The 22,806-nt window shown below is 36.6% G+C and overlaps 2 protein-coding genes across 8 annotated transcripts in view; both read right to left on the bottom strand.

Annotated features, from left to right (window-relative positions):
* Nucleotides 1–17,617, bottom strand: part of LOC118272073 (protein spaetzle 4) — a 484,075-nt gene extending 466,458 nt beyond the window's left edge. For 5 of the 7 annotated variants that reach the window (XR_007705324.1, XR_007705323.1, XR_007705322.1 and 2 more), the window contains exons 1-6: nucleotides 17,453–17,617; nucleotides 10,442–10,627; nucleotides 9,576–10,354; nucleotides 9,332–9,493; nucleotides 8,768–9,027; nucleotides 7,148–7,245 (exon numbers count right to left, since the gene is read on the bottom strand). Coding sequence is in view for 2 of the 7 variants with exons in the window: in XM_050693725.1 (XP_050549682.1) it covers nucleotides 8,769–9,027; nucleotides 9,332–9,493; nucleotides 9,576–10,354; nucleotides 10,442–10,627; nucleotides 17,453–17,482 (1,416 nt within the window). In the remaining 5 variants the exon portion in view is untranslated. Of the gene's footprint in view, nucleotides 1–6,882; nucleotides 7,246–8,767; nucleotides 9,028–9,331; nucleotides 9,494–9,575; nucleotides 10,355–10,441; nucleotides 10,628–17,452 lie in introns of those variants that run through there. The other 2 variants (XM_050693727.1, XM_050693725.1) reach the window with 2 other exon arrangements.
* Nucleotides 72–5,720, bottom strand: LOC118271889 (serine/threonine-protein kinase VRK1). The gene is made up of 6 exons (XM_050693722.1): nucleotides 5,306–5,720; nucleotides 5,153–5,222; nucleotides 3,960–4,156; nucleotides 3,202–3,421; nucleotides 2,897–3,070; nucleotides 72–2,812 (listed from the first exon to the last, which is right to left on the bottom strand). Exons 1-6 carry the CDS (start codon nucleotides 5,522–5,524, stop codon nucleotides 2,067–2,069), a joined length of 1,626 nt encoding a protein of 541 aa, XP_050549679.1. The 5' UTR covers nucleotides 5,525–5,720; the 3' UTR covers nucleotides 72–2,066.
* Nucleotides 17,618–22,806: the final 5,189 nt, after the last annotated feature.

The raw sequence follows: 22,806 nt of genomic DNA, 5'->3' as shown, positions 1-22,806 counted from the left end.
GTACATATCAGGTATAGTGGAGTCGTCTAATAGGTCTTATACCATTTCACAATCAAAATAAAACAAAAAAATTAAGAAATACTGTTTATTGAATTATTTTACATAATAATTACATATTGATCACACACAAAACGAATGCATATTAACACAACCCGCTCACTAAAACAGTGTGCACAACACTGCGAATAACAATCCAAAACAAGTTTAACAGTAGGTATCACGGAGTATCACCCCTCCCTCCAACTAACTACCTAACTTCATCAACAGGAACATTATCTTGAACCAAACAAGACCCTTTAACATGCAATTATTAAACCTCCCGAGACCTTACGTACCAGCAGATCAACCTACTCAATAGGACTAATTTCTATTTTAATGTATGTCTTGTAATCTACATTTTAAAACTTTAAACACGTATTTTTTTATTTTCTTACGAAAACATACTTTCGAAGGTATATTGATCTGAAATATCGCGTGACGTCATTTCTAGGTACGATTTATACGTAGAAATGACGTATTTACTCTCACTCCTAAACTTTGATTCTTTTTATTTAAAAATACGTGTCTAATATTTTTCATTACCTAACTGACGGACTAAATACATTCTTAATTTTCATACCCCATCATCATCCCTATTTTTTCATTAGATTTTCGACTTTAAATCAAAACAGTTAAGTTAAATCTAATAAAGAAATTAGTACGTTGACCTGCTGGCTACTGTAATAGTTAAGATGTTGAAAACGTAGATGATGTTGTACTATATACAATATTAAAATATTATGCACTTTTCAACATCTTAAGCCACATAATTCCTGTTCGATTTGGCACCAACTATGGAAATTAGATCTTAACACATGACACACATGGTTCACATTTGCTCAACAATATCAGGTAAGTAACAAGCATGTTTCATAATCAACAATTACAACATTGCAATATATTTTTAAACAATCCAAAACTGTTTTAGTGAGTTATCAAACTTCAACAAGTAAGTACAAATCAATATCAGTGGTTACAACTACTATTTAGTCTTTATTAAGATAACAATAAGGGTGATTTTTGCAAGTGTATCCACTTGGCAACAGTTGAAAAAGTAATGTGTTCCAATCCTATTGTAAAAACAACATAACAATGCTTAGAATAGGGTGGGAAATCCAGTGGCAAAAATGTCACAAATTTCGATTCAAATGTGATATTGTGCGACACTGGATTTTAAATCTTAATGACTAAAACTGAAGGTACAAATTGTATTTGAAATCAATTCTATTATAAATTATTAGGTATTACGGTGGATTAGTATTAAAATTATTAAAAAAAAAAAACATTATTTGTGCTCTTCACACCTTTGAGAAGTAGTTAAGTAATCATTAGAATTATTCTGAACATTAATTATAGAAAAAGTACAAAATGGAATTATTTACAGAGGTATAAACTCCTAAAGCAATCATTTATTTGTATACGAGATTTTTATGATTATATTAGTTTATTTTTCATCTAACTGGATTAAATATTGTTTACATAAGGCTCTCATATAAGGTCTTTTGAAAAATACAAAGGTTAGACTAACAGAATATAATGCTACACTAGCGCCAATTGGTAAGAACTAAAAAAAGTAACTAGAAAAAAATAAAACAAATGTATTTGATAATAATCTCGGGATAATAAGGCAGGTATCTGAATTAAAATATTATTAAATAAAACTTAATTATTGAACTTATTTAAATCATTGATTGGTCAAGAAAGCAATATTAAAATTATTCAACTTAGAATGTGAAAATAATAATGAAATGCTTAAAGCATGACAGTTTTGTTCTTTGTGAAATGATATTTTTAAACCAACCAATAAAATCAAGGTATCAAGTAGATTATATGGATTATATTATTAAAGCTAGCTATAGTGGGATTATAATTGTTTAATGGCACGGGCATATAAGTAAGTACTACCAATTCTTTGTCGAATACATCAATCAGAATGACATAGTAATATTGTCAGTATGAGTTCACACACTTGCGCATTCACTGGCGGGTTAAATATTGTTCATAAAACTATGTGACCAATAACAAACTTACTTGGGTGGCGACCGCCCATTCACAACTGTAGGGAGATCTTTCCAAGACTTACCCTTTTTCACACTCGTAACTTTTTTCCTAACTACCCTCTTAACAAGTACCTCTTCATTGGATAACAATTTTCTCTTAGGCTTAACTTTAACTTTCTCTATAGTGAAGGAGTCATCGAAAATGTCCCCGCTCGAGTTGATGCCACTGTTCTTGCTACTGTCACCAACTATTTCACTGATCGGGCTATCGAAGGACACGTGTCTGGAAGTGTTTAGTCTCGGACTGTACTTATTCTTCTCAATGGAGGTCTGTGTGGCGATGTTGTTGTGGTTCTCCTTAGCGGGGGGTGTGGATGCTGGGTTTAACCTCGTCTTCTTCACTTTAACCAACACGGCTGGCTCTGATGATTTCCTCTTACCCTTTGTCTTTATCTCCTTCACTTCTGGGGCCTTGTTTTCTGTATCTGCATCTGCGACCTTGGGTTTCCTTCCTCGTTTCTTTGGTACATCTCCATTCTGTTTAGTTACCTTCACCGGTTCCTCTTCATCAGAGCCATCACTGTCCACAGCAATAACTCTCTTTCTACCTTTACTTGGTGACTTAACCTTACTAGGGGAGAATTCTAGCGTACTATTTCTAGTTTTGCCTTCAGTCTTGAGGTAGTCTTCGAACAATTTTCGACACTTCTTGTAATCTGGTACTTCTTTAGGCTTCATTGTGTTTATGTATTCGAAGAATTTGATTAGTGCATCTGAAATGGAAATGTGGACAAACACTTAAGACTTGAAGGCAAGATTTCTTAATTTCATAGTTTGTAAGATAAATATGTACTCACCAGGTACATTGCTAGACATGCTCTTTATTTTGGTCCGTACATTCTTCATGAATTCTTCCTTCATGGCCTGTACTGTCTTTGGTTGCTTGAGGGACTTCTCCCAGGGCAGCTCTCCTACCAACCACTGCAGCATGTTGTAACCGAGGATCTCCAGGTCTCCGCGCATTGTAGGCTCTGCAATACAAACAACAAAATTACAACTCCATAATTAGTTCTTTTGTGATCTACAGGTTTGATAATTTTAAGACATTTTTTCTGGATAATGTTTGGGGATATCAGAAAATTGTAAATTAAATGACATTTACCTCCCAAATGTGCATCCCTGCTAGTGTACTCAATGGTACCATTATGAGCGCTTTTCGGGTCTGGGGTGAATGGCTGGTCCTCTTTCAGTCGTGTGGCTAGACCGAAGTCTACTAGATACACTTGGTTCTTAGCAGTTTTCTTCAGACCAAGTAGCATGTTGGCGCCTTTGAGGTCTGCATGTACGTAGCCACGGCTGTGTATGTACTCCAACACGTCAAGCTAAAATAAAAAAACACAAACTTTAAAAATAAATTCAAACAAAAAACATTGCAAAAAGTAATTCAAACCATGAATTGAACTTTTTTTTATTTGAAACTGAAGTCAATGTCCATTTCCAAGGACAAATACTAAAAAAAGGTTGTGTATATTAAATAGTATATTTATAATATAAAAATGAATCACTGAATGTGTTGCTAAGCGCAAATCTCAAGAACAGCTGAACCGATTGTGCCAAGTCTTTTTTTTGTTGGGCTTGTCATTAATAGAAGGTTTTATGTTTGAAAAAATAAACAAAGAAGCACAAAAAAGAAGTTTCTAAAGTGCACTGGGTCTGCTACTTTAAAATATGAAGAGTTACACTAGGCGAATGTAAATGTGGTTAACAATCTTATTATCCATAAAGTATCGTGTTAAAATTCATTAAGCTCATCAAAATCTTATCTTTATACCTAACAATCACAGTAGATGTAGATGTAGATAGAACACACTTTCAAACATGACATAGTAAACTTAAAAAAAAATGAATTTTAGTCTTTACCATCTGCAAACCCAATTGGAAGACAGTAGCTGGTGGGAATGACTTCCCGGCCTCGGTGAACAGACTCCACACATCTTTGCCAAAGCGCTCCATGACCAAGTATCTGTAAGTGACTCCATTGCACTCATGTGACCCCTTGCCAAAGTATGTTGGCATGCCCAAGCTTGTCAGCTTTCTGCTTTGCATAAACTTTGCAACTGAAATAAATAAAATTATGAAATGTTATTAAAATAAAAACATTTGCATTAAAACAACATTAGCATTAATTTGTAAGAATAACATTGTATCTCTTGTTAAAATATTTGCTGCATAGCTCAATATAAGGAGTCATGTTCAGGGTCCTATAACCATAGAATTCTAGATGCACAAATAATCTCTTCACAATTATTTTAATCATCATATCACCCAGTAAAAACCAACCTACATCCAAGAATTCCCTATGACCTTGTATTAAATGTGGTCACCTATCCACAAAGTTGGCAACCACAATGATAAGAGCTATATAAAAATACAAACGAAATCTGAATTTCAAGGTGAAAATGTACATGTGTATGTAAAACAAAACCTCCAATATTGATATAAGTGTTCCAGGCAATTTAACACTTCATTGTATTCATGACAGAATATTTGCATTTTTACTTTGCAAATAGTTACAGAGAGGTCATTACACTACAAAGTGTGTTGTATTTGTAATAGGTAATACATCATTTTACAGGGTGTAAACGGAATACTCCCAAATGCCGCAAATAGGTAATGTTGGAAAAAACAAGATAAATTTTCACAAAAATAAGGAATTCAATTTTTATTTTACATAAAAATAGTAGTAATCAACTGCTTAAAGCTGATTTTGCATGAATAACATAAAAACTAAAACTAGTTTCTAGTAGATAAACTTTAACAAGGCTAAAATTCTATTTGCGATTATATTATCAGAATACTTGCAACCAGATTAGTATCAGACAAATAAAGCCCAATAAATTACGTTAAATATTCTAGAATCATTAATATAACCATTTATAACAATTATCATACACAAAACGAGGAAGATACCAGTTATAAACTTCACTTAATTACATTTACAATTGTGTAGATAAGCAACAATTTACCTCAAACAATTCGATGACCTTACTCAAATGTTATAAGCATAGTAATGTGAAACTACAGTAATATTGGTAGTTTTAATGGAAACTCACTGTCATCCTTGTTGGCATTCCTGAGATAGAAGTTAATTTCCACAAAAAGTGGTCCATTCTCATGAGGCTCCTGTTGGAAAACACATTACGAAGCATGAGTTACTTGTTCCTTGCTTGGGAATATTAGAAACTGATTGTTTCTACTTTACTTACAATTTTTATTGCGTAGGGGTAATCTGATCCTTTGACTTTTAAAGTATGGTCGCAGGCTGAATATATTTCTCCAAATCCTCCTACACCGATAGACGGTCCTATCCGCCATTCCTTTTTGAAGAGAGTATCCTTAATAACTTCACCAGTGGGAATAGGAGCTGGCATTTTATAGCCAGCGGCTTTTTTCTTGGGTGCTGCCTTTTTGACGCGCCCAGCCATTGCTCTGGATTTTAATTCTTACAAATAACAAAACGACATCTAACAACAATTAAGACGAATTAAATACTATTGAAATTGGTACGAATTATCTAAACAAATAATATTCAACAATTGAAAGCGACGCTACCGTTGGTCGTGACTTTGACTGTTGACAATTTGACAACCGATGGCATTACGTCGCCCGCCATTTTTTTATAGACTTTTTTAAACTTTATGGTTTGCGTTCCAGTATATCGATGTTTAGATTAATAACATGATTTTTTGATACACACAAAGGTTTCGTATATAACAATGAAAATTCAGGCTTCTTGTTTTATCCACAACGAAGTTAAAGACGGTCAAAATTGGCCTGAATGGCTTCGAGAAAAGGATGTTACGGCCGCTTTTTTTGCTCGAGTTGGCGGGAGCACTTCTGTGCCCCCAGATGTAAGTATAATATTAATACGTGATGCAAAAACTTTGGACCGCTTTTTACGAAAATTGCGCGGACGTAGGAGCATAAAATTTGGTACACTTATAGTTTATGTGTAGGAGAAGTACAGAACGCTAATATTTTTCAAAAATAATGCTTATAAAGTACATTAAATCAATAAATAAAACATTACACACACATGCATAGTATCTGATCGTATTTGACAAAACGTCAAAATCGATAGACATTGCGATGATATTCTCACGTCTCATATGAAAAGAGTTTTATAAAAGAGTTTGTTTGAGTTTGAGTTAAATAAAAATTATCCTTGAACGTATGTTAAGTGGTATTGTAAATTAAATCGTATATGGTTGAATTTCGACCACTAGGCGACCACTAGTGGTACATAGGTTATGGAATCCAACCGGTGGAGTATTGTGTCATGATGGGTATAATAGGTATACAGTCCACACCATAGCGTATTTGGTGTGTGTGTGTAGAACAATGGTACAACATGAGTGTATCTATAGTGAATTTTATTGAAAATTTATTATTATTGTACATAGTTATATGAATTATATTGAAAATTGTGAATTCTATTCGGGGTTTTAAGCTCTGTGTTTTACTGAGATCTTCGGGTGAGGGGTGGTCGCAAGCCGCGACCTTTATTGCCTGCTGTATGCTGTATAGATTGCTGTTCGAATCTTAGATTAACCTCTGCTATAAAAGCCATAACATGCCCCATGGATGTTAAGTAACGTAACTGGTTAAAAAATTAAGTGTGACTGTGTCCATTTCTGTCTACCATAGAATATACTTCAGACCATACCATTCTACCTACCATGTGATTTTTTTATGTTTAAGTTATAATAGTACCTTGTTGATTCAGCTATCGAATCCCTTTCCCCTTGCTTATAGGGTAGTCGTAGGTAAATTCAAAAAAGCATTTGTATAAAAATATAACTTTATTGATAATATTTAATATAAAATCAACGCGTATTATTTATTATGTTAACATTTCTTTACAACATTTTCACTAGCCTTACAAAATAAGTGTTATATTTTATAAAACTATCTTTATATTTCACATTACAAAATTATATTTACACTTAAACTAATAAGAAAAATAACAATAAAAATAATTTAACTGCGGTATAAGATTCACAAATAAATAATAAAATTTTACAGATAAACATAATATGGGCACAAACAAAAAAAACTGTATAAAATGACAAATATGGTGGGCTTTTTTAAAAATAACTGCCGTTTTCTGTAGTAGGTATCTATGTCAGTCTGATTGAAGTATAACCTGAAACAAAATACACAACAAATTAGAAAGTAAAACAAAATTTCTTTTATCAGACCGATGTAGGAAATAAAAAGACAAAGACCGCGTACAATTTTGATTGTCAATAAAATTTGTGAGGGTGGAAAATGACCCCTCCTTCAACTAAGCCCAGGGTGGAAGCGAGTATCAGGTCGGACTCTTACCGACTAAAAACCACGTTCCAATTCCTGCCCAATACCGGTTCCACGGTTTATGGCTAGCCTCACCTTCGTCAGCTTGTAATTTACCATTGTTAGCGTAGGGCATTATAGGCAGATTGGCAATTGGCAATTTTAAACTTAGGAATTTTGAAGTCCAAGGTTCCTTATGACTTTTCCTTCAGTACATGTTAGTCATGTCTAACTAATCTTACACCCGTATTTATAAACAAGTAAAAGTAATTACTTGAGTAAAAGTAATTACTTAAGTAACAATTTTTATTCTACAGTTAAGAAATTACTCGAAGTTAGAACTGTCAAAGGTTAGAATTCTTAACCAAGTAATAGTCACCATTTCCTTTACTTTAGCATTACTTCGAGCTACCCGGTACACTATAGCAGTCGTTGTTTTGAGGTTATTTTGGTTAAAAATGGAAAGTTTAGATAGCATTGAAGCGGTTTTCGCTGTTGTAGACAATATAGATAATGATAATATATTAGAAGAGGTAGAAGTTGGGGAACCTAGAAATCCCAAAGTTTACTTTCGTGATGTGGATCCATTTCATGACTATACGGAAAGTTGTTTTAAAAAAATATTTCGTTTCTCCAAAAGTGTTGTGATACATGTGATTTTACCGAGAATTATATACTCTTTACAATCAGAGACACGAAGAGGGTTTCCTATAACTCCACTGTGTCAGTTGCTTACTGCTTTGCGTTTTTATGCCACTGGAAGCTTTCGAGTCGTATGTCGAGATGTCATGCATATTTCTCAATCGACCATTTGTCATATTGTAAAAAGAGTAAGTCGACCATTGGCATTGCTAATGCCAGATTTTATTAAGTTTCCTTCAAATTTGAGGAATACAAAATACGATTTTGAAAAACTTGGTTGCATTGGCAGAGCACCTGGACTGAAAAACATTGTAGGCGCAATCGATTGCATTCACGTCATAATCAGCAAACCTAGAGGCATTCTTCATACAGAGCAGTACCGGAACAAAAAAAGATACTTTTCATTGAATGTGCAAGTAGTTGGTGGCAAAGTGACAAAGTGTTGCCATAGGAACAACCGCCAAGCGGCGAGTGTTACTTGAGCTAGTGCTCAAGTAAGTAACGCACTTTACTCCACTATAGAATAAGATTTTTGAATTAAGAATTCTAACCTTAAGTAATGACTCAATTAAGAAATTACTTAGCAACAAGTAATTACTTCTTTATAAATACGGGTGTTAGTAGCTTCGGTGCATGCTAGATTTCAAACTTGCCTCCTCAGGCTGAATCCTTTATTTGCTTACTTTTTATTCTAATCTGACCATCTGATAAAAGGACGTAACAAAACTTACATTAAAACAAATCATCATCATCGCCGTACGCCGACATGGAGTACCAATCCCTCGCTACATCTTCGTAGATGACCCTCTTGACCTCCTCATCGTACTGCGGGTGCAGGATCCTGGGCGACCTGGCCCGGAACTCCAGAGGCACGTCGTAGCACTTGCAGACGCAGCAGGAGGGGAACTTGAACCACTCGGCGAAGATGCCGCGACACTCGTTGCGAGGGTCGTACGCTAGGAGGCGATGGAGACGGAACTGTTGCTCGCATCTGGAAATTCAAAGGAAATGTGATGTAGGTTGTGTGGTAACTAGTATAGATATTGGGGTAGATCTACTCTAACTGCAGTACATAGTTACTATTCTAGGATTAAACTATTCTATAGTAACGTTTAAGTTCGAGTTCGTTTGCTGTTGGCATAGGTAACATGTGTAAATTGGATTTTTATGCTGTTCAAAAAATCCGAAAGGTTTCAATAAGGCGAAAGGCTCCTCCTTATTATTGAAACTGCTAAAGAAAAGTGTAGGTACTAACTAAAAACGTTTAAAAGTAAGTAGGTAATTTGCGTGTGTACCTGCATCCCTCCCGACAGTACATCTGCTTGCGCTCATGCACGCAGGTCTCCAGGTGTATGTACTGCTCGTAAGGGTACATGTTCAGTAGCGCCAGTTGCTCTCCGCGCGTGCTGTTCGCCCAGAACGGCGCTGCTATCTGCTCTTTGGACTCGCACGCGTTACTGGAAGTTTGGAAAAATTGCCGTTTACATAGACTGTTATTGTCAATGGTAATGAGTATCAAAGAGAGTAAAAGAAACTTACGCTCCTCGTAGCTTGATAACGGACGGCCTCATCGACTCCTGGTGCTGCACTGGTTTTGGGCGGAATTCCTCCTTCTCCGGCAACTTAGTATCTATCCGGTCGGTTATCTTGACCTTCTCATGCTCAGAGAACAGGAGCGTCGGTGGTAACGTCGAGGTGTCCACGTTCATTGGTCGCCAGTCCTTCCCCGCCTCAGTGGTCGAGTCATACCCGTCAGTTGTAGTCTCTGTAGTGTTAATACTTTCAGTTGTAGTCGTGTTTTTGTCTGTACTATTCTTTGTCTCACTAACCGCCTCAACCTTATTATTACCGGAAAACTTTGGGTATATGCTATTAGTTTCAATACTTTGTTTTATTACAGCCTCTAAAGTAATAACATCTGGCTCTAAGTTATTTATTTCTATATTTGCTATGCTTTCAAGTTTTGTTTTATATGATATACCTTTTTCATTTACCGTTTCGTTGCTCATCTCAGTTTTGGTGCCGTTGTCCGTGTTGCTCAGTTTTGTTTGATTTGTCTCTAGGGGTTTCACTTTGAGAGTGTCATTGTCTAGTTTTTTGTTCTTTTCGCTATTGATTGGTCTGAAGTGTGGTTTGTCTTTCATGGCACGTCCTTGACTCATTTTGGTGTACATCATCTTAGTTTTGATGATGTCCTCTGCGAAGTCTGCTGACTTTCCATCAAAGTCTTCGTCATCTTCATCCTCTATGAAGTTTTCAAGTTCTGCCTTAATGATAGATATCTGCCGTTCCTCTCCGTACATTCTCCGCATTAGGCCCTGAAATGATTTGTTTTTTAATTAGTTTTGTTAACATTATGGTTAAATGCTCTGTATTACCTAGAAGTCAATATGTATATTCCTCACCTGGTTCTCTCTCACGAACCTCCTGATGGCATGCCAGGGGTAGTTCTTCCCCGGCGTGGTGCAGTAGTTGTGCTTGGAGAGGTCGCACGGCGCGTCAGGTAACGCCCGGCCTCGGCTCGACCTGTTGGGCCGCGCACACGCCGATGCGTAGTCGAACCCGGCACATTGCCCTGCTGTCCATGTCGCCTGGAATCACAGAATTAAGAAAATCATCATACTAGAAATAATAGGCTAATATAAAAGACCTGAAAATAAAAAAAAGAATAGTAAAAACTATCCCTAAAAAAGTAGAGGCATACGTACTACTTATGTAAAGGTTTAGAACTACACATTTAAAGAAGTGCGCATAGATTCGTAGTATCGAATGTAGGTGACGCACCTGTAGAGCGCGGTGAATGAAAGTTACGCCTACGGCAACTACATATTAGCATTGTTAATGGTATTGTTTAGATTTATGCATTTCCTTAATTATGTGCTGTCTAAATCTGTATCATGTTTTATTTTTCTACCAAAATTATCAGGTTTACCGTATGCAGACATTTTAAGAAGTAGTTTTTAAGATGTTTTCGGTCATTGGGAAAAAATAATTTTGTCTCAACACGCGTTCGACATTGTATCGTCTTATGAAAGTTAGTGAACATAATAATAAGGGAGTTGCAACACAACCGTGACCAACAACAGTAACATCACCGAACTTTTCATGAAACTTTTAACCAACGGAGATGGTGAACTACCTGAGTCTCTCTGATTATTATTGGTGCTACTAGGCAATGGGTTAATAACCTCCCACTACTTGACTATTACAAACTTTTCACTCCGTACGATATGGCCATTGCCAGCGGCTACATAATATGACTCTTCACTAAAACCTATCAAACACTTTTACGAGCCTAGTGTGAGAGTAGTAAATAAATACTTACTATATACTTATTATTTAACTGTTAGGTTCATGCCTGTTCTTAGATTTGAAACTATCCCTTTATTTACTCTACCACATTACGACCCTACTGCAATTGATTAGGAAAATATAAAAACATTTACAAATAAACCATCAAAACTTCAGATTAACAAATGAAGAGCAGAATGGGTTGAAGATAACGGGTAAGCTAGCTACCTACATGATGGCTACATGCAACAAAAAATAATACATAATTTAAATACTGGTGCTCCTACGCCTGGAGAAATAATAAAAGAAAAAGCAAAACATATAAATGATCATAACGCGATTACTGAGGCTTAAGAAAAATAAACAGGAGAGAGCGATAAACACATATTCGTGACCTGCCACACTTTAATGGAAATTGCGCGTTTGTTTTTTGTCCGTCAGTCGACGGTATAAGTGCACCTTTTTTGGATCCGTCAACTAAAATCACTACTTATGCTTACAAACGTATGTGGAGCGAAGCCGCGAGGCATCGTACATCGGTTAATGAGATCCTAGTCGGTTTCACTTTTGCGCATCGACTTTCTACTCTTAGCGACAAACTCACGTACCCACGCACTCTTTTAGGGGTGCTGTTGCGTAAGAAGGATTATCAACTGCTTCTAATAAGGATCGGTGAGTAATAGAAGAAAGAGTTGTAAGAGAAAGTTTGTTAATTCATTGATAGGGTTACCGAATGGCTGTAGAGGATTTTCTTATAAGGTAGGTTGCTGTTTTTAGGAACTGTGAGGATGTTGCGAAACACTTAGTTTTGCTTAGCTAGTGTTCGAAATGTTGGCTTGAAGTCTGTTTTGGACAAGCGTAGACAACTTTCTTACCTATGATGTATACGTTATTTGTTTCTTAAGGAGTTACTTACATAATGTTTTCTGTTTTGTTATGAAGAATAACAGAAAACACACCGTGAAGTAGAAAATGTATTTCTTCACCAAATGTCCCAGCTCATTCATTTCACGTCTCCCATCTCATCCATCACGACATCCCCTTTTTCGTATGTATGAACCATTAAAATTCTGACACAGCCTAATGTAACTTGTTAGCCTCGTTTGTGCCCGAAATGAAGATGTTTATGACAATGATCTTGCCCAAAAATTGCTACGTGTAGGCACGGTAGTACCGTTAGCAAAACAAACTGCTGTAGGGTAACCAACATTGGTTTAATATTGAATTGATATGTGTCATCGTTTCTTTGGAAGCAATATGAGCTAGGAACTTTTGTGAAGTGAAATACAATAGGTCCTTTGGGTTCAGAAAGAAGTAAGTATTATTGACATGGATAAAGCAAGGAAAGTATTTGATACTTGGCGAATTATGACAACAGTTCAGGTTTGATGATGAGGACCTTAGGTTACAAAGCAGTAGACACGTTACTTATTCCGATACCAGCAACATCCTAGCAAATATTACTTCTAAATAAAAGATCCTACGACCCAATTAACAGTGAAGAGGTTAAGAGATCATTACAGAAGTCACAACATTAGACTTAATACCGTAACAGCGAACAAGTTGCGACAGGTTACCGGAACATCGTCTATAAGGCCCGACCAGTTTTATATCTTGTTTATTTTTATGACTTGACGCGTGGTTTTGCGATCATAAATCTGTAAGCGTGGTGATTGTGCGACCAAATTATCTGTTAGTACATTTCCATTTGAAAGTTAGTCCTTTTCCTCAATCGATTGTTTGGTTACACCATCTTCTTGTTTTTCTTCATATCCTTATTCAACTGATTAGGGGTTGGCTGAATTAATAGATCTATATTTTTTATCCATTCTGATCTTACCACTCTCTTTACACCCAATATTTTTATTAATCTTTCGCTTCTCGTCACGTCGTCTAATCCTCGTTTGGAGAAATTAGAGTAAAATAGCTGAATTTCCATCATTCATACCATGTATGCAATCCTACAAACCAGTACGCAAGGGATAATTTAAATGTAATCTTAAATAAGACGTGGACCGCTTAATGTAGTACAAAGGAACCGTTGAAGAGAAATAACAAAGATATTATTTAAATTGTAGTAAAGGTTAAAAGTTAAACTAATATTTCCACTGAAACATTAATTTCCTTGGCATCACCACTGGGTAGTGCGTGTATCTATTATCGATTATAGTGTATTGGCTTTCCTCCAGCTCGTAAGGCGTACGTGACATGTCCTGAGAAAGATGCATCGCGTGAAACAGTTCCATTTGCATCCATAATGGCGACAGTTTCCTCAACACTGTGAAGAACAAAGGAAACTAGATCGAGGCAGATGCACGACTGACTCTGATTTTCTGAATACTTCTGTAGTGGACAGATTTTCTCATGGTGGAGAAATATTTGGTAAGGTAGGTGATGTAAAGGAACAACGAAATAATACCGATATAACCATAACTGTTATTGTGTTTGGTATTAAATGGTTTATTTTGATCTTGTTGCCATTTGAAGTCACGACATAATATTATTATTTAAGACATTTAGCTATATAAATCTTTATACACTGCAAAACCAATTCCAGGGAATCCTAGGACTCTTAAAGAAGTAGGTCGCAATATAATTCTAGACAGAAACATCCATCATTTTGCAAAGCTAGACGATCAAGTCAACGAATCAGATTTCTATGAGGAAGAACAAGTAAGCAAGCAAGAACTTTCTTGGTCTGATTAAAGTAAAATTTACTTACCAGCCAAATGATAGGGCTACTTACTTAAAATGCAAGGTGTTAGATATTATCAGTCGCTACAGCGGACAGACAGGCAGGTAAGTGAAAGTGACTGATTGTATTTGGGAGCAGGTTATGTGACGTCATCAGTCGTGCGTGGCCATTCGTTATCTGATTGACTGAATTCGTGACGTCAATAAATTAATTGAATGGATGACCATTGTGTCTGGAGGCTTTCAAAAAGATGACTAGAACATCATAATAAGCGCTAAAGATGGGCTTTGATATGGAAATTATGGGAAAGTTATCATCGGTAGTGATTATGAATCTGAACCGTGGTTGGGTAAGAAATTATAGGTAAGGAAACCTTGAGTTGCAGTTGCAGATAGTGCTTGTATCATGAGACAGATTTATATTACACGAAGTAATTATGTATCTAAACACTAGATATTTTAGAACAGTGGATGTAAGATTTTGTATCAGTGACAGTCTTCATTTTATCTCTTTATAAATCAGCATGGTCTTCACACATTTCGACAGAGTAATTATTTCAAAGACATCAGTCTCAGAAGAAGTGTCAAATCATAACAAAGTAAGTTTAAAAACATTTTCAAAACAAACAACAGCGCCGTATGTAAAATCATTCGAAGACAAAACGGGGTTATTACCCAACGTACGGTGAAATCAAGCTAGCCAAACTTTCCCCGTACATGCGGAGTGTAGTGGACCACCTGACGTAAATCACGATTTCCTCGGCGGACGCTTGTTATGCGCGTTATGTCACGGTAAACAATATTTAGAGCTGTGCTAATGTAAACTTGACATTGGATGGTATTTTGGCTATTTTACGGAATGTTGTCACTATGCCGTTATGCTGCGATTATGCGGATGCGGGTTAGATAGCGACTGTAAGCGGTTTGGCTAATTTTAATGATGTTTGGGTTGTGGACTTGGGTTAAGCTTTTGATACATTCTTTGGTTATTTTTCTTAAATTTATTGATTGATTTTAGTTAGTACAATGTTTGTTAGATATTACAATAGGTCATTCGTCTCATTTAAATTTTCCACAGACAAACCACCCTTAAATTAAATACATGTTACAGATAACTTTTTACTCAAACGATATGAAATATTACCCTACATAATTATATTCAATGTCCTTACCAAACCAATAACCTAATAAATTGCGTCCTACTTGAATGATATTACTGAGAAACAATCAAAGTTATTTGCATTGCAATGGTGCCGCGGTTTTTATAGGCACTGCAGTCACAGCTTGAATTTTAAAAGCCCGAAATCGTCAGTCCTCGTTTTGTACTGTAAGATTTATTAATTTAACGAGTACAATTTGTTTAACTGTAGAAGAAGAAGAAGAAATTGAATTGCACTAGAGCTTCAATCAAGCTGTCGTGGTTCATAATATATATATAGATATAGGAACCTCCAGAAATTCCAGAAAGGTACCATAATACCATTAATGACAGCTGATGTCTGAACACTTTGTCCAAATGACCAAGGAGATAATATCAGTCAAACGCTTCACTAAAATCAGAGAAGTGATTCTTCATAATACGATGGTTAAACAAATGACCATAAAACTTCATAGTGGCCATAGAATAATATAACTTAAACGAGTTAAACACAGTCAGTTTATAAACTAGGAAAGTAGAATAGATCCATCAAATACACAAGCGTGTGAGACATCCGAAGAAGTTACGTTTACTGATGTTTATAATGATTACAACGGAGAAGAATTTAAATTAGAGTCTTTCGTTTATTTTAAAAGAAATTCGCAAATAACTCATACAGTACTCTGCTCTACATAATAACTTTAAAATGTAATTTTTGCCCAATTAATCAGTTAGCATGATCGTTACTGAGATGCCGGAGTCTGTTTCACGGCAGGTAATTATGAGATTTTGCTCTTTGGAGCCAAGCGAGTGTAGCAAGGTTGTCGCTGTTGGTGTGAATACAATTATTCATTATGGTGCTGAAGAGTCCACTCATGTAGCTGTTGAGAAATAATTTGAAACAAACACCTTTTTTCCAATTATTTATCAATAACTGTCGTTACCATGTTTGAAGTACTTTCTTCGATGTATTTATACAGCATGGTTCATAAAGTACGGTTAGCAGCCCTACACGGCACGGTTTGTGTGAAAAGCAATTAAAGTGGGTGAGGCACCCGGCCCGCTTCCCACGCGGCACTGCTCTTGTTGACGGTACCGCTCGTCCTGATTCGCTTGCCTTTACACTAGTTTTTACAAACACTCGCCATTTTACAACTTTAAGGAAGCTTTAATATCTTTCCTGTTAAACTTAAAGATTATTACATTTTGGATTTTTTTTAATGTCTGTGTTTAATTTATAGTTTTATTGGCCATAAATTATAAAGCTCTCTAGAAGTTGTCTTTCCAAAACACCGACGTTTTCATTTAAATTTCACATTATATCAAGATGAAGAAGCCATTGTTTATTTTTGTTTCTTCCGTGTCAATCAATTGTATGGTCTTTATCTCCCCTGCGTTGCCTTTAATGAATATATTTGAAGTTACCTATATTTTCTTATTCATTTCCATCTGCAACCTTTGTAGCTACATGTAGCATCCTTTCATCAGGATCCTCGTTGTTTTGAGACACCGGTCAAAGTTATTCAGCTCATTTCACAATACACCAATAGTTAATTGTTTAACTCATTACCAACCTACTTACGTGTGGTTACCGGTGGTTTGACAACAATTGTTTGTCTCTGCTGTAGGTTCACTAACCTCCTGTTCTTCGTAAATGTATTATTTAAACTGTTCCGACTGTTACCTATCTCTAATTATATTAGCTTAAGTGTATTTACTATAAATATTTGCGTTTAATTTTTTTTGCACACTCACATTATTTGTAACGTTAAGGTGATTGAATGGATTCTTAATTTCGCAAAAATGAATATTCATGTCGGATATTATTCTATTGGCTCTGACGCCACCCCGTGGTGTACAATCGCTTTATATTGTATTCACATGGATCAGATACAATTCCTTAATGACTTTTCAATGATATCATCAAATGCGATGGTTTTTTTACTTAGTAACAGTTGTGTCTAGCCAATTCTGTAGATGCCCCCGTTTTGAAGAGTCGTACAATTTTTGCGCGCTAAAACACGTTCCGTCAATACTATCAATTGCCATCATTATTTAGGCGATTGGTACAACGGAAAACTTATTTTTTTAGATATTAAGAGTAATTGACAACCGTTTTGTCTAAGAATTGCGCGAAGATCTTATTAAGACCTAAATAAAACACTCCAGTTTCGAAGCAACGAACATACCACTATAATCTTCTTGTAACTTAACCTTATATTAATCACAAGTAGCATCCATTTGCAAAGAGAGAGCACCCTCCATTAACACTTTTAACGTAATTAGCACTCACCACAAACAGAAAGGCGATAGCAAACCGCATTTCGCAGCCTAACGAACTTTCACTGCGTACGCGCTTACAAGCATCGTGGAGACGAGCGGCCGCCACCACGGTTGCTCACCGACTAACTTTCCCATCGCCGATCTCAAGGACTGCATCTGTTGCACTTTTCGATGTCAAGCATGGTCCTTGAAAGGTTGCTGGTGCACTTTTATGGGTTTTATGAGCGATTTCCGAGGAAGCGCCAGCGCCGCCGCCGTGTACCGCCTTGATCGTGCTCTGAATTGACAGCAGACCAGTCGGCCGGTTAATGAGAGTGGCCCTTGGACTTGTAAATTGAGCTCAGCTGATATAGCGGCAAACAGTGTTATAGGTTTTGATGGTCTTTATCAACATAACCCAACGGTTAACGGTAAATAAGCTGCTTACAGTACGGATTAGCTCGCCAAACTTTTTTAATGATTAATTTTATTGTTCACGTCAGGTTTTTATTCTTGCTCAGCGTCTAATGTTGATATATTAGTTTGTGCTTAGTATGTTTTATGTGGTAACCTATAAATTGTACTTAATATTTTGTTAACAATTTGAAACGACCCATTAATATTGCCAAATGATTATCATTTAAATATTATTTATACATCTGCAATCAAAATGAAACCGACATCTTGCTATGCTATCAATCAATTTCTAAACTCATATAAACAGCGTTGCATTAAAGAATTCGCAGCGACCAATCATCAATCATTATAATTTCTGTTATTTCACGGTATTAGATACAGAGTAGCATCGCGTTACATTGCAAATTCACACGATAGAAAAATTAGGTTTCGTTTGCTGCCGAGAAAGAGTGTGTGGTATTGAGTGGGTCAGTCGAGTAATCGTTTGCCAGCCACTGTCTGTTGCCCCTCCCTGTCTGGCAGCTCGCTTTCTGGTATGAGTGAGAGGGACGGAGGAGGAGCGCGTGCGCCGCACCGTTATCCCGCGACGATATCTTGAATGAAGATGGTATTTTCTCCCGCGCCAAAACAAAGGCGCCCAAGTCTTGCCTTTAAAAACGAAAGGTGCACTAATTGAGTTAATTGAATGCGTTTAATTTATGTCGAGCTCGCTCATTATACTGCGGGTGGCCATTTTAATTGTGTACTTAATTGCTGTAACAACTTTTTTTGTTGGCTCTACTGTTTGTTGTATTTCGGTGTTCGGTTTTTTAGTAAAACGTGTCTAAAACGGTATTCGTACGTACTGTACCGCCTACCGTGGTCTGGAACGTCTGCTAATGAATAAAACGCTCGTGTACCGCATATTTAGACGGTAATTAAGCATTGCTTTCCTGGAGACTGGCTGGTTTCAATGTTTTTACCAGACCTAGGCAAACATTGGTTTAGGAGTATACAGTTCTTATATTGATCCTTATCTTACTCATAATCCGACTGGGTAATAACTACTCGATGTTTTTAAGTCGTTAACCTTTAACAGAAACGTTGGACCTATTCCAACTTTGAGCAGGTTTTCTTATACATTTTTGATTAATGAAAAAATGCTAATCACTATACCTAAGTAGTTACTTAATAGAATAGATGACTCATTTTTATTTTAATGTCCGTCTTGTAGATTATTTAAAAATATTAGACACGTATTTATTTTCTTACAGAAACAAATACTTTCGAAGATATACTTATATGAAATATCGCGTGACGTCACTTCTAGGAATATAGCGTAACGTTACTTCTAGGTACACTTTATAAGTAGAAATGACGTATTTGCTCACATTTCTAAACTTTGATTACTCGTTTTATTCAAGTATTGTTATTTTATATGACAAAATAAAAAATACGTGTCTAATATTTTTTCCATTACCTAACTGACGGACTAAATAGATTTTTAATTTTCATACCCCGTCATCATCCCTATTCTGCCTTCATACTAGAAAATACTTACAAATAGGTACATTTCTGGTGTAATAGATCAAGTACCGAGGTACATATTGGCTCTCAATCAATACGTCAGTCTGCGGTCACCATAAATCCAGCGGTGTTGTCGCTGGGAATATTAACTCCGCAGCAATCCTGGGTTACCCAGCTTCACCCATAAATATAGCAAACTGTCAGCTGTACAAGGGAGACTTGGAGGAGTGTAATCTATAGCTTCAATGTGGTGTTGACTAATAATAGGAGGTGATAGAGCTCATGTAAGTTTGTGGTAGTTAGTAACAGAACAACACATATCGTCACGCCCTTTATCCCCGAAAAGGTAGGCAGAGGTGCTCATTATGGCACGTAATGCCACTGTACAATGTACACCCACTTTTGACAATTTATGTTGTAAGTCCCATGTGGGATCGGTGGTGAGCCTATTTATACCGGGCACATTTCCAGACTCCTGAGAAATTTAAGAAAAACCGAAAAAAGTCCAGCAATACTTCGCCCGACCCGGGAATCGAACCCGAGACCCCTTGCCCGGCGAGGCAGTCAACGCTAAAAGTCTTTCTGTAATATCAGTTATAATAACACTTGTGCTGTAAACTTGCTAAAACTATTTTTAAACTCTGCATCATCGTACCCAAAATACGCACATGAAAGTAAAATCTCAATCCATAAATAAAGCTTATAACAAAGAGCCTTCTTATGTATTCCGTCCTACATATCAGTAACAATTAATTGATTAAACAGCGAACACAAATGAGTGTCTGGCCGATGTCTGAATTCAAATGTAAACAGTCCTACTTTCATTAATAGCGAATTCTATTACCTCAGTGGCCTACGCACTTCACTAGGTATACTCAATGCTTCTAGTGACTAGTGAGGGACTTTCGTTCTTTGATACTTGTTTTAATACTACCGCCTGAGGCTGAGTTAATGAGGTTAGATAAATTGCTTGTGTAGTGTAGTGTGTATATGATCTCATGTCTGTTTCTCTGATTGATTAGACACGAGTGTGATTTTTTTTATACAAGATTGCAGTTTAGTCTATGTTTGGGTTTTTTAAGGAAAGGGAATGTCAGACTCTTATTGACTAAACACCACCCCGTTCTCCTACTCCTACTTTTCAAGCCGGAGCTCCGGCAAACCAGCAAGGTAGTCCGCAGTACCGGGAGAAGAGTACCCTATGGGATAAATAGAGGGATTGGGAAGTTTGGGGAGGGGGTAATTGGGCCTTCGGTACCCTCACTCATACAACGAAACACAAAGCAAACGTTGTTTCACATCGGTTTTCTGTGAGGCCGTGGTATCACTCCGGTCGAGTCGGTCCATTCGTGCCGAAGCATGGCTCTCCCACACTTGAAAACTTAAGCGCAGTTTTATAAGAACTAATGCTTAAAGTAAACATAAAACTCTAGACTTTACCTTCTTTCATTAAACAAACAACTGTTAGATGTTATTAAACCAACTTTATAGAAAGTTGCAATGTATGCACTGTCTGGTACATTGCTAATAACATCAGTACACTAGACAATTGCTGACCAATAGCCCCCAATAATCGATGTGGGTGAAGAACAAACACTATGAGTAATAACAAATGAAAACATTCAACTTAGTTAATGTCTGGCTAATGTCTAAACAATATTGGTAAGTCTGTCCGTTGGAACAACTGTAAAGAAGTGATCATCTTCACACATTTTAACCTATTTAAGATTGAGTGTTTGGTGTGCAAATATTGAAAGTTATTGAAAAGATACTAAGGACTCTCAAACTTTTACAGTGGCAGATTCTTTTAAAGGCTTGTATTATGTCTTTGTTTATAATCTGAGTGATACAATTTTTTTGAGGTGGCGCAAATCATTCACTCCTGCTCCTGCCTTGGGCGAAGCGAGAGGGCTTTTACTGACTATAAACCACCCTGTTTCTACTCCTGCTTTAAAGAAAGAAAAGAAGGAAAGAAAATACATTTATTTACGAAGACACAACGCATACACAAACACAAAGAGGAAATACAGACAAAAAAAACATGTAAATAAAACTTTAAACTTTACGAGCCGGTAAACCCGCTGAGTAGTCCGGAGCTCCTGATCAAACTTTGTAATACTTACATCATAGGTACCTAGTGCTCCAGGTCAAGTATTCAGAAGATCTCCTTCCATGTTGTGGATGAAGGCAGGTTTTCGACACTCTTGTTATGATACTTCTTATTTGGCATTATCTTCAGCAACTGCTGAGAATCCTCCAATTTGTCTTCCATACGAGCTGGTTAGAACTTTAGAAGCGACCTGCATTCAGCAGCTGTGGCTTCTAAATTATGTCATCTGTCATATGAAGCATAATCTTGATGAGAGCAATCAAACCTTAGGTATACATGTTGGAAACCACAGACGTTAGAGATTAGGTACTTAGTGCTTAGTGTTAGATCGCTGTTTGACGATGTGATTTGCCGTGACGAGGAGTTTGCTTAAGTGGTGTGGTGTTGATACTAATCGTTTTGCATTGTTATGTTTATAATGACTTATTGCCTGCTTAGTGTAGAAATTGCAAGTTGCAGTTGACTTTGGTTTTGCTTTGACATAATATGGCTTTTGGTTTTGGTACGTTGAGGATTGACATCATTTCTGTGTATCTGGTAGAAATGATTGGAATGCACATTAGCTTCCGAAGTTGCCGGTGACGACGTGTGTTGAAATTAAAGCATGTATTAATGAATCATAGAAATGGAATCTCTCAAAGACAATCGTCTTGTTTATTTCTAATTATATTTGAAGCGTATCATTTAGTATGTTTGCTCTTCAGACCAACTTACATTATCTATGTTTGTTAACAATCAAAGACTTAACAAAACAGTTAATGCCTGTTCGATCTCTCGTTGCATTTCATCTGTGCAAGCGGTGGGCAGTAAGCAATAATATATTTTTCTTAATCTCCGGTAGAAAGCTGTAGTGAAACTGTACGCACTATGTACTTACACGTTGACACGTGACTTGTCGATAAATATTAACTTTTATGCACCGCCATCGCTGATATTTGACTTTCTCAAGGATATTGCGTTACAACTTTCTCCCTTGTGATAAGAAAGCGCGAGAAATGAGGAAAACTCCAGTGAATACTGATCGATTGGTACTTCAACTATCTCCCATTACATTGGCATCAAATATTTTGCTCTTCGAAAGGGTGGATAGAGATGTAGGGAGAATCTCTTGGAGAAGTTCCTTTACGTTTCATGTAATAGATATAACACAACAACAGGGGGCGGTGGGGCGATGGCCCAGGGCGGCAAATACTAGGGGGCGCCAAAAAAATTAAAAACTACTACTAACACTTCATATTGCTTCCCTAAAGTGGGCGCCACAATATATTCGCCCGGGGTGTCAGTGGCCCTTACGCCGGCACTGTATGGTATCTAACATATTGCCGAAAATCGAATGCCTTATTAATCTAATA

Source organism: Spodoptera frugiperda, chromosome 5 (assembly GCF_023101765.2).
Source record: "Spodoptera frugiperda isolate SF20-4 chromosome 5, AGI-APGP_CSIRO_Sfru_2.0, whole genome shotgun sequence".
NCBI lineage: Eukaryota > Metazoa > Arthropoda > Insecta > Lepidoptera > Noctuidae > Spodoptera > Spodoptera frugiperda.
This window is presented reverse-complemented; position numbering and strand designations above follow the sequence as displayed.

Coding starts and splice junctions, on each gene's coding strand:
- LOC118271889 (XM_050693722.1), bottom strand. CDS start 5,524: ATGGCTGGGCGCGTCAAAAAGGCAGCACCCAAGAAAAAAGCCGCTGGC. Junction 3,422..3,959: donor TCCAATTGGGTTTGCAGATG/GTAAAGACTAAA, acceptor TTTTTATTTTAG/CTTGACGTGTTGGAGTACAT. Junction 2,813..2,896: donor CATGTCTAGCAATGTACCTG/GTGAGTACATAT, acceptor TTTCCATTTCAG/ATGCACTAATCAAATTCTTC.